This window comes from Neodiprion pinetum, chromosome 1 (assembly GCF_021155775.2).
Source record: "Neodiprion pinetum isolate iyNeoPine1 chromosome 1, iyNeoPine1.2, whole genome shotgun sequence".
NCBI lineage: Eukaryota > Metazoa > Arthropoda > Insecta > Hymenoptera > Diprionidae > Neodiprion > Neodiprion pinetum.
Window position 1 is genome coordinate 15,706,273 of NC_060232.1, and position 13,249 is coordinate 15,719,521.

At 39.1% G+C, this 13,249-nt stretch overlaps 1 protein-coding gene across 1 annotated transcript in view; it reads left to right on the forward strand.

The window, feature by feature from the left end:
• The window catches only part of LOC124220168 (arylsulfatase B), a 557,318-nt gene that overhangs the window by 131,954 nt on the left and 412,115 nt on the right, over positions 1 to 13,249 (forward strand). Inside the window, exon 4 of the mRNA XM_046628671.2 lies at positions 11,434 to 11,683. Within this exon, the coding sequence (XP_046484627.1) occupies positions 11,434 to 11,683 (250 nt within the window). The remainder of the gene's footprint in view (positions 1 to 11,433; positions 11,684 to 13,249) is intronic.

Here is a 13,249-nt window from a genome sequence, read left to right on the forward strand (position 1 = left end):
AATTCTCTACAGATAGTAATGCAATTGAATGAAATAGGTTATTTTGCAGCACTCGTATTGCATCATTAATATCATCGCCATAAATTCCGAAACTTGGTTCTTTCACAAAATTTATGTAATTCACTTACCTTGAGGAATAATATCCATTTTGGTTGACTCGATTTTGATGCAAATTGAAAAAACTATAGCCTTTTTTATCCCGCGCTCGAAAGCGTGCACACACCACAGCCCCACGCGAGTCTTGACAAAGGTCACTTTCGAGGGTTTACCACAGGCCATAGAATGAATATAAACATCTGTCCTTTTGGATTTCAAAGCTCTAATGCTATCTATTGACAAATATGTGAAGCTTTACCTCGGATGATAACTTTCGGTTTTGGGGGTTTTGGCCAGGAATTCGGGCTTTCGGACCACTGTGCGTCGGAAGGTGGTCAGAGATGTTTTCCCTCAGCTGTGCGGTATCGTTGGTGAGAGGGGGGGGGGGGGGGGGGGGGGGTCGTACTGCTCATGTGTTGCGATATTGAGGTGTGCGGCAATAGTACGTCACCGGTCCTTCGGACTTGCGACCGACTGTAACTCACTCCTTGCTTTACTGGTACTCCCCGTTGTAGTTATTTCATCGGCGCTGCATCCCGGCCCTCGCTCATTGAAGCCCTCATGCCGGAACGATCTGGTGGTGATGGCCCTCAACCCGGATCCCCACACTAGATCCACCAGATCCACGTGGTCAGCATATCATAGCCTATTCCACGCCGCAGTCCTTCGATAGGACGGTTCGTGAAAAGAAAACCGTCCTCTATTTGATAGACAACGACTTAGTAGGCGTTAGGGTCGGTTCAGCTCCAGGCTGATAAGTATCGTCGACGGGAGGCTTTGTTGTGTTTTTGACGCACAGCCCTGTACGCCGCCTGACGATGCATCCGAGCGGTAGAAGCATTCCTTCGTGGTTCGGCTCCTGGCCGATAAGTCTTAAATAGTTGGAGGTACTGCTTGTGCATCACGCACGACCCTGTTCGACAACTAGATAGGAATCCATCGGGAGTGGTTTCAGCGGTATTCGTTCGTCTGTAGTCGGTGGTGGTCGATGTTGAGCTGGTACGTGACCCCTGTCAAGCAGTGTCCTGGTATCTTGACGCGAAGGTCTCGTAGATGTTTCTCGTAGAGCGTTACAGAATTAGAAAATAGCATAAAATTAGCTTAGTAAAGAGAATTCAAGTTAAAGATAATTAGTCGTTCATTTTTGGAGTATTGGCCTCAGACGTGCTTTCGTTGTTTTTAGCGATATTTGCACCTAGGGGAATGCGATAATTAAACAAAGTGACGGGGTACGAAATACCACGTCACAGTGTTTATTGTTAAGTATTTCTTTGTATTCTCATCTTATAGGACTTGTACGTGAGCTTCTTTTAAATCAATTTTTACAAACCATATGCCTCCTTGTAAGTTAGCTTTCAAATGTGCCAATCGAGATAGTGGGTATCGATCAATATGAATCAATTTATTCATTGTGATTTTGAAATCTGCGCAGATTTGAAAAGTATCATCTGATTTGGGTATTGGCACAATCGGTGTGCTCCATTCACTAGTCTCGATTGGTGTAATGATTTTCTGCTCGACTAACCGATCTAACTCTTCGCTCACTTTTTGTTTAATTGCAAAAGGAACGGTTCGAGCTCCACAAAAAATTGGTTGGCTATTTGTTTTCAAATGAATTTTAAATTTTGCCTTATTATATGTGCCTTCACCGGGAGAGAATAATTCTCCGTACTCTTTGAAGATTTCGCTCCTAGCTTTATTGATCATACTTTACTCATTGAAAATGTTTATTTTCATGAGTTGTTCGTCGGGGTTTTGCCATAAGGGCCATAGTTTAAATTCATTCAACCAATCGCGTCCCATCAGCGGGTTTCCCTTACCTTCAACTATAAATACACCGCCGTTTCTCTTTTATCCTTTGTATGTTATGTTTACATTTCGCAACATTCCGCGCGGTACACAGCGCTCGCCCGTATAATACGATAAATTAATGTCTGCTTTGCGTAGCTTGAATTTCGGAAAATACTTTTCGTAATCTCGCACACTTATTATAGATACCCCTGATCCGCAATCGACTTCCATTTCAAGTTCTACCGTTTCGATTTTAATTGCGATATATTGAGGATCAACTCTTACTGTATTACAAGGAATTGTTTGTATGTCAGACGACCGGATCGAATGACAAGCAAGATCATCGAAAGTATCGGAATCCGTTTCGCTGTCGTCGACCTCCGATATGTCGGTATCAATCACGTTTTTTACCTGTCCATGTTTTTATGCGCGTTACATACGTTAACTAGATGTCCTCTCTTGCCGCACATGTTGCAAATTTTCTGTCGGTGCCAGCAGGAACCCTTCTCGTGATTGGGACGTCCGCAGCAGTCGCACCTCCTGTTTCTGGAATGTTGTTGATGTTGCCTCGTTGCTTGCCCTCTTTTCCTCTTCTGGAATTTTCTTTGATTGTAGTTTACTTCTTCGTTTGAGTCGTACTTTTCATCATCGTTTTGTTCGTTTTTGTTGAATTTTTCCACTGCTTCACTGGCACTTTCGATTATTTTTGCTAATTTGATAGCTGAATCTAGCGTTAATTTTTCAACTGCTCTTGATTTGTATTCGTATAACAAGTTTTCGTCATTGCTGGTGCATGCGTCTGGAGGCGATTTTGGTCCATAAATTGCAGATGCCCATTCTTTATCTGCAACTATTTCCATTTCTAAAATTTATAGGGTTCTCCAAAGTACAGGAACCTTTCTTCCTACACCTAAACGCCAGTGTATTCCTTCATTGCATCTAACAATATACTTTCAAAATGATTCTTCAACTGTATTTCCTCATTACTTCTGAGTGATTGAGCAATATTCATCGCTTGGAATGTTGTCACAAGTAACTGTATAACGTTGAAAAGATGGATTTTCATCTTCGTTATGGAAAAGCATGAATGCACTTTCAAATTCTCTATTACATATAAACCACAAATATGCAAACACACCACTGCCGATATCAGAATATGAACTGACGGCTGGCAGCATACAATGATTGCAATTATTGAATAGGCCTCTTGGATATCATGGCGAAACGACGGCAACGCTATCCGTCGGTCAACGGCGGGAACTCGAGGACGTTGTTTTCATACCAGTAAACATATGATTCACATATAAATCACGGCACGTTTTGAATTATTGTTTTATTTAGTGCAATACGAAATTAAAAGTGATATTATGAGCTACACTATCATCAAATGTGGATTTCAGAATATACATGCAGAATTCATTCCCGGAAAATCTGTGTCGAAAGGTGAGTAAATGCACGAAACATATGAGATATTCTTTCAAATTCATTGTCATTTTTACTAGGTATTTATTTTTAGGATTATCGTATTACTAACAATACGATGATCAATTAATTAAACATTTATAGGGTATAAACTATTCCAAAGCCATCATGTTCAGTAGGTCGTCGAAACTGATGATGAAGCTAGTGGAGAACGAATCGTCCGTGGGAAATTAATACCACAGACGAGAGTACATAATCCGCCGTACGAACTGAAATTAGAGTTATGTATGAATTATGAGATAAATAAATAGTTCAATGATAATGCGAAAAAATATATTTTCAGGAACTTTGCATCTATACATGCAAAACAGGAATGGAAAATGGAGATGTATCTCTTTATGTTAGACTGCTTGCCACCAATAAAATAAGCACTGCAGATCCGAGTGTTGTTATTCGGCTGCCACGGCTTGTTATCTAGTGCATTATGAAAATAAAACATTAAAGATAATCTGACGTTTGTATATTTTCAATACGTTAATTCTTCATATCAAATTGTTATAATATTACTTACATTCTTCAGACAGCTTTTATCCACTTATTTCTCTTGCTAATTTCCCAATTTCGTCTCGGAAACGAATAGAAAGTTAACTATGGATTTTTCGATTGGGTATTTTTGCAATCCACGACACAACAGTACCTCGTACCACCCATTTTTTGTTTATTTCGGAGAGCACTTTTTGATTGAATTGATACATAAACCGTACAGCTGACCGCACTCGCACGTCCACGTGTTGCCTGAATCTGCCACCGAGCCGCGCCACTGGAGTTATCCAAGAGGCGTATTGGCAGTCCGAACCTCCAGTAAGAATTTAAACAGTCGCGACAGCGGTGTGGACAAGCTATTTCAATTTTTTGACCTCTAATGTTTCTTACGCACTAGTCAACCAGAAAAACTGATTCATTTTTATCATACCAGGACAATCTCTAGAAACTATACAGTCAATGCGCATGCCCCAAATAATTCAGTCTCATTGGTCGGTGAAATCGCCCCGCGGCGACGTTTTCGTCTGCTGAGCAGGGCGCCAACGTACACAAAATGAGACAAGAGCTGTAAATCTCTCGCGCGTAAACCGCGAATTAAGGTTACGTCGCTGTTTACTTTTACATAGCGTGAATTGTCAAAGAAAAATAGTATCGTTCAGCAATACCGTGGTCGATATCGGAAAATATGCAACCGACGCAACAAAGAATTCAACGGAAGAGCAAATATTAAATGATACAGAAATCAGATGTTATTTATTAGAAGAAAAAATCTGAAATTCGATGTGAAATGTCATGAACAAGTGGGAGTCTGGACAAACAGAGGTAGGTAAGTAAAAACAACGTTTATTGTTAACAGATTCTTTATTTACATAAAATTAAAAATGCGTCTCATTGACGATTTATGTATTGTGCATTTTATTGGAAATTGGTTGTATCCAAAAATACCAAAAGATCCTGTCTGATAATAATAGCTTCTAATATTTTCAGATACGAAATAATTCATTGTCAAAGTGGGACTAAATTTGTCAGGCATGGAAGCATGTAGGTAAATTTCTAATTACGTGATCTTTGACTATTACAATAGTTTAAGATGAATAAAATTCGTTTTTTTCAGCAGGCTCGAAGTTTGAACTTTAATTAACATGAGGAAAATTATGTTTTACCTGATGGTCAAAACGTTTAGGCGGCAAGGATCCTGGTTTCTCGAGCGGTGCAATCATTACAACCATTGAACCTGGTTATTCCGTCAGACATAAGGTGCTGAGTGAATTTCATCAGGCCATTGCCACCTTTCTGACATCAGTTGAGGCAAATCGGAGAGCGGGATACACTACAGATCATAGTAGCTAAATATACCATCATTTTACTTTGATCGAGCCAATAGCGATAAGTTTGTTACTTAACCGTTGCTGCTAATTCATTCTACCCAGCAATCGTTCTGTGCACCATTGTAATTCAAGCATTGTGATTGACCAGCATTATTTTTCAAATTTTATTCCATTTAATGTGGTATCTTATTTTGAAGCTGACTTTCATTCTCTTTGGCATTGAATTCAGATAAATAGTCTTTCAAGGCCTCATTAGATTGTAGAGTTGAATTTTGCTAGGCAAACTGAACCTATCCAAATCTAGAAATTTTTAATAACTACAGTCAAAAATGTCTTCAAAGTTAATCTTAGTCGACGGTGTCATTTCACTAGCTAGTTGCAGTTATCACACGTGCTTCGGTCTCGTGGAACCCCAGTAAAGTGTAAAGAATGCATTCACTTACTATTACACGCTGCCTTGCAAATAATCACTCGCTAACTTTTTTATTACGAGTCTGGATCACAGAGGTATCCTGCAATTTCTCTATAGCTCAAAGCCAAATTCAATTTTACACTCTTAACTGGGTCCTACGCTAAGACTGAAAGTTTGTGAATCTGCATTTACTGCCAATATTTCTGCATTTTATGTTAGCATTCTGCCTGGAACAAAAAAATCTCATCCTGAGATTGGAAATGGAACCTGGAATGCAGAAGTTATTCAGTGGCACGAATTGGAAACCAAGAATTTTATAATGGTTTCTGCAACATAGGGACTCTTTCCAAATATCCTTGTTACCAGATGATGTTCGGAGAACTACGAACAAGATATTGTATCGGATTACATTATCTGGAAAAAAATCTTCATGAACTTCGTTAAAAATTAGATATTTATTTATTTTGATGGAACAAGAGACACAATCTCGAATCCGATAAGTCAATATACTCGTATTAATGTTCTGACATTACTCTAAAACATGATTGTCCTTGAAGCTAATTGTGACGTTAAGGTGCATGTTGAGGAAGTTGATTTTTAACTTGTGTCACAGGATATGATCCACGTTCCTGGGTTCTACGCTTCCGATTAGATTTTTTTTGTTTCGAACCGCACTAACATGAAGTGCAGAAATCATTTCAATAAATGTGATGTTTCTTGAATTTTCAATTTGAGTATTAGGTACCCTTCATTTATTTAATCGAACATTGTAGTAGCAATAATTTATTGATCGGAAAAAATGCATTGATTATCGACTATCGGTAAATTTTGTTAAACTATTTTCGAGAAAAAAAGATTCACAGTTCTATTGCAGATAGTGAGATATTTGAATTTCTTGAACGCTTGGTTCAACGCCGCATTTTTAAAAGTGACAAGATTGAATATTATCGCCTGAAATCACAAGAGAGTGAGAACCTTACTTTGACGCTTGAAAGTTGCGATAATCTTTGGACGTGTGATAAATTAAGTAGGCAGATAACAGAGAATATTAGAGACGTAATTATTTTGGCCGTATCACCTGTTGATGGAAAAAAAATTCATTGTTATTTCTAATGTACGAAATAATAAAAGTGATGAAATAAAGTGTTCCCATCTACCTGCTGCGTTTTTTCCAAGCATCCAACATTTCAACAGATTTCTCGTTTCAGTCGAATAAAGCCAATTTACAAAGAGCATTAGCATCAAGTTTCGACCGTTCTTTGAAGAATCTACTTTCCGACTGAATAACAAATGCTTTCCGAGTCACTACCTCGACTGTTTGAGATTTCAACCTCAAACATTCGTATGAACTTCATCGCCATCAGAAACAAAGTTTCACTGCTAAAATTCGGAGTGGCCAGCCTGCTCGAGCAGCCGATAAAACTCGCGCATGCGCATTGATTGTATAGTTTCTAGAGATTGTGCTGGTATGTCTCGCATAATACGTCACAACAAGTAGATAAAAGTAGAACTTCGCCGAAACAAAATGTAATTGTTTTGGTGCTTCTGGGTCACAAGATAACTTTCATTTCATCAATGGTATAAAAGCCATTCCATTGTACCTTTCCGATTTCTTTCAATGTTTTGGAAAAAAAATAATAAGTGAAGTTCTGATTGTTGACAGCATTAGCTATGTTCATTTTAAAATAGTAAGTTTGGAATCGATTTTAGTAACCTCACAAACTACTAAAATACCGGGCTCTGGAAGATTTCACGACCGTATAAGAAACTATGCCAGAAACCGTTCAGCAATTTATGGGAGTGGTTTTTATTACTAATGCAACCGAAATTTATTGAAACGAAGAAGCTGCTAAATTGTTGCTCAGAAAGAGCTCTGTAATGTTAAATAAGACAAATTGAAGCAAAATAGTGCAATTCGAATGGGAATTTGGCTGCTCGTGTATAATGGTAGTTCACCCCCGTAGTGACGTTATTTCGAAAAACGCAAAAACATGTGTCCCCTACTTTCTTCTGCTGTTCGAAATGCAATAATTTCTCTACAATTCAAGCAATAGTTTTTTAGTTATAAAATTTTTCCAACTTTCAACCCCTAAATTTTCGACAATTCAACCCTGTCGTAACCGACCAAAATGTATTTTTCATTATTCGTCATAGGAATTATTCTCCAACTGGTGTCATTCAAATATTTCAACTGGTAGTATGCGAAACTATGAAACAACTACTGAGGATGCCCAGCTTTGGCGGCTGATTTCACCCCCTTTAAACCGTTTTTTCGCCGATAAAGAAAATACGTATCGCTTCGATTTCGACGAAGAATAACATATCCATAAATGGTCCAAATCGGGCGGGGGTGGGGGGGAGCGGGCACCTCAGGCAGTTTCATTGTAAGTCGAAGTGTCTTATCTCTACAGTAAATAACTCATTCTGTGCATACTTCATGCATACTTCTCAGGAAGTCAGGAAACTGAATTCATTCAATCGCTTTCATCTTAGAACTGTGTTCTTAGGTGTTCGAAAAATTCCTGGCGCATTAAGTTTCGTCCAATCATTTCGTCCTTTAGCAGAAATTCTCGTATTCTGAGGCATATTATCATGAAATAGTCGCAGGAAATTTCAACTCCGGTGAATATAACTCATTTATCAGACTATAATATACTCAAAATTATAGCGAAACAAAAATTCGAACTGTTGAAGTAATAGTTCCAGTTACTCAAAAATATTTAATCAAACATTTCCTGCAAAAAAATTTAGTCTATGTTGTTTAATTTATTTACAAAAAAACTTCAACTTTCGTTGATGAAACCTAATGCGCAAGCGGTGTTTTGAAAAAATCTTCGAAAAAAATGCATAACTTCGGAATTACTTGACCTATTGAACTGAATTTTGGATCTGATTCTAATTTTGAGACTTGTGACGTGGATTTCTCCGCTCCTTGGTCACTCGGAGAAAATGACCGAGAACTTACCGCGTGCACAATAAATCAGCGTCCGCGAGGTATCGTGGACCTAAAACAGTATCGCGAAATTTGTTGGGCGCCTGGCGTGATCAACACGCCTCTAAATCGGTAATGCGATATACCGCGACCATATACTTGATAGCTCGGTACCGCGGCGAGGGGAGGGGTAATTTTTGGGTAGAGAGAGATACGACACACGTACGCCAACACGTTATTTCACAAAGCAATAATCAAATTAAAATAATATATTTCCAGTTAGCGATGATACAAAATAAAAGAAAAGAAAGAACAAAAAAAAATGGGTGCGTGTACTTATGTACGCGCGTGAGAAGTTATACTTCTTTGGCATCATTAAAAAATACACAACATGTCAAAATCTTCTGTCACACAATGATAAAGAAAAGAAGTATGTAATAAAAAACAATAAAACAAATAACGGATGTCTTACATTATATTTAAATAATCTATTAAATTTTTGTCACGAACTTTTTATTAAATGTTCTTCAAATTCATTTCTTTATTTTGTAAATATGAAAAAAACCAATGATAAATATTCAACATTGATGATTGATTAATATTTAGTATTAATTATATTAAATAATGATATTTTAATTTATATCAATAAATAATACATACGGATAACTAACCTCAATTATATTGGAGCACTTGAAAAAGTATTTTAGCACAATTTTTTCACTAATATTCACAAATAGTAAATAATATTAATCCAAATATTCAATTTAAATCACTACTGAATATATTTTATTGCCACATATATAATTCGCACTTGTATGAAAATAAAACACGTGTTGTGACTGTAAAAACTAAAACCATGTGGATAAATATTTAGCTTTTTTCGAGACTTAATGAATTCGGTTGAGTGGGCAACTTCATTCTGTTAATTTTGTGTTACAGTGATGCGCGCGCATGAATTCGGTTGAGTGGGCAACTTCATCCTGTTAATTTTGTGTTACAGTTTTGTGTTACAGTGATGCGCGCGCATCCTGAAATTTCACTCTCATCAGTTTTTCATAACGCGCCTAAAGAAGTATAACTTCAAAAATTTTAATAGATTTAGAAGACCTCTACACGGCCTACGTGCGCTAGTCGCTGTCTTAATAATAACCGCTAACTTACAAAAACCAAAAACAAATTTGGACCCGACACGCTGCCCGCGATCGGTAATAAATCAAACAAAAAAAATTGCTTATGCCTACGGGCGCTAATCACCACCTTATCACTAACCACTAATGCAAAAGTCCAAACGAAAAAGGGGCTCGTCGCGTTACCCGCGACTCTCCTCTACAAAAGAAGATTCTTATTAACACGCACCCGAGCTCAACTTTCTCCGTGACGTCGGGACGTGGTTTGCGAATTCGAACGCTCCCCTTTCGACGGCTCGCGACCTACACGAGAAATGATACTTTATTGTACTGATTTGACGTGTAACGGAATTTGGTTACACTCAAATTACAGCAAGCTAGCCGCGACTCCAACCCGGAACTCTATTCGACCTTCTCGGTCGCTTAATCGTGGCTCTACGTTAACACGTGCAACTCAGGCTACGGTCACCAAACGAAATAATCGGCAAACGAATTTCGAGGATTTTTCTACACGCAAATTACACACGGCTATCCTTTCTCGGACAAGCCCTCGCTTGCCCAATTGCTCTCGAAATTCGATCGCGAGAATATTAGCAGCGCTTACCGCTCCACATCCAGCTTACGAACTCGCCTACCCCCTCGTGACGATGGCTGTTCATCCTTCCTCGCGATTACCACTTCCGTACAATCACGCAAACCCAAAGAAAAATCTGACTTAACGCAACTTCGCCACGTGACTACTATCTCAGTTAGTCGCCAGAACTCGAGTGATCTCAGATGGCCGATCGGCCGCAACGCCGATCTCGTCACGCTAATCCTTAGTGACGTTATCACCCTAAGAATGCGCAACAATCGATCTGTCATCGATTTTGGAGATTGCGCAACTCGGCGCGCACCTGTCGTCGCTACGCGGCGTAGAACTTAAGGCTAGATCGCGATGTCGTCTTCCGCGCAGCTCTACGGGGTCCTGGGGTTGGGCGGGGTGGTGCTCCCTCGTCGCTAGCTGGTCTCTCGCGGTTGCCTCGCTTGGGCATCGGCGGGGTGAGCGGGGAGGCTGCGGCGCGCCGGCCGCTAGCGGGAATCGCGTCCGCCTTGGATTCCCGCGCTGCAGGGATCTGCGTTTTCTCCCACTCCGCAGCCTCGGTATCCTTCCCGCGAGATCTCCGTGGTTTCTCCTTGCTTCGAAATATCTTCGGCGTCGGAGTTGGTCGCTGGCTTGTAGCCGGTGTACTCGAAAAAAAAATAAAAACAAAAGGCTGCAATATCTTGTTCGTAATTCGCTATTGCGTCCCTGTCGAAGCCCGGATGCGTGTCTCCAGTTCTGGCGCTCTCTATGATTATTTCGCGACTCGATTTCCGAAACCCTCATTCCTGGATTCCGCCCAGGGTTCAGGGAGTACGTTGTAACGAGCAGGCCTAACCGAAATGCCACGTTACAAACTATAAATGCACGCTCCAAATTTTAATGAAATGAATTCTAAAATACGGGACGTTTTTTGTTCACCCAAGTCTCCCCTCAAGGTCAGTCTAACCCTAGTGTGGCAGTACGGTAATTCCAGAGAGATGTGGAAGCTAGTGTCAAGTTTGAGAGTCAACAGGCATGTAGATGGCAATATTAGGTGATTTCGATCTTTGTTGATAAACTATAAGAATATTTATGGATGCTACGTTTTTGTGAAATGTTTTTTTTTGTGAGAGGTGATTATATGTGCGTAATGGCCAGATTCGAAGAAAACTTGTGATATGTGATAAAATCAAATATGTATTCACTGTTGCATATAGGGTTATTGGGGTCTTGACATGAGACGTGGAATGCAACCAGCATGGGACTTACACGGACAGTATTCAACAGATGTCTTCACCAAAGAAGCTGTTTCCGTCATTAATCTTCACAATACTACGCAGCCTTTGTTTCTCTACATTGCACACGCTGCGGTACATTCAGGGAATCCTTACAATCCACTTCCGGCGCCCGATGAAAAAGTCGCTGAATTCGATTACATAAAAAACTATCACAGAAGAAGATTTGCAGGTATGCAAGAAGTAATTGTTCAGGCTCATCACGTTAAAATTGTGGATTCGTCCATTGTTAGGAATCTTAAGGAAGTACTACTGTGCGACAGCTGTATTTTTCTACTTTTTTTTGTAGGTTTTTCTGACGAACTATAAAAATACTCCGTCTTGGAATTTATATACTGTATTCATTGACATTTATACGGTCACTCAGAATGTTTTGAAGACCAACTATAGATTGAAATTGATTTCATTGTTTGAAAGACACATATGTAGAAAATAGGTGGGATTCGTTTCGACCTCGTAGCTTATGTACATGAGGGTCTTGGAATTGTGGACCGATACAACAACGTCACATTATTTTTAGTGTCAATGTTTCAATGACAATCTCGTCCCTCTTCAAGACAAATTTCTTTCTTATATGCAAATTTACATGAAGAGAATTTTCAAGCACGTTGACAACACCTATTTCAAATAATCTACGCAATTCAATTAAGGTACTCACTTTCTCAATTACAGACCATGTGCGTAAGATTCGTTCATCATCCACCATCGGATCATTTTTTGTTTGTATTTTTTTTTTTCTTCACAGTTTAACGACACATCACCAGGAGTGAAATCCAGATTCTACTTCATCTTACTGAACATTGTTTGTGAAGTTAAATAAAGAGTATATTATAATGGAGAACAGACAACCATGATTGAAAGGGGAGCTAACCTTATATAAAAACTTGAAACGGTTAAAGATTGACCAAATAAGTGCACAGTCAAATCATTATAAATTAACCAAGTCCCTCACAAGCACCTTTCTTTTTTCTCCGTTCCCAACACTTCATTCAGGTTATTTTGAAGTTAAGAAAAACAATCAAGAACTCAGTAAGCGGCCGTTTAGTCTGCGATCTCAGTAACGATCTTCGTGATAAGAGAACGAGGATGAAGAAGAACAAGGTCTCAGCAACTTAAGAACGGAAACAACGATCATACAATCAGTAAACAAAAACCGTCGGTAACTTATCCTACGGACAAGCATCCTTCAATAGTTGACATAAGTATCAGTGAGTTTATCTACATCTGTCGCAAGTTGACTGCGTCGGTATGACTTGCAATGTTACACATTGCGATTATAATATTGTCATAATCAAACGCGTGTTCAAACTGTACTACGTATTTTGTTGAAGCCATGAAATGGACGTTGTGGTCTTTGATATTATTGATATCATTTTTATATTTATTTCACCCAACAGCAAGGTGTCTACTAGTTTGACCAATTCAAAACTTTTTACAAGCTTTGCAAACGATCTCGTAAACAACGTTAGAATGCTTGTCCTTAGGTAAGACATTTTCACCTGAATCTAGCAATTAGCGCAAGTCTTCCAAGCTTTTACCTACAAATTGCAAACTATATTTCTTAAATGTCCTATTTTAAGATTCGAATGAACAAGCAATATACAAAGTAAAGTTGGATTTACAACTGGAAGTGATAAGTAGTATAGCTATGCCGGTTCTGCGTAGAAATACGTTCTGTACCGGCAAGCTTGCCCAGATGCAAACCCTTGAAGGCTACCCCCACCCCTCGTAAGATAAA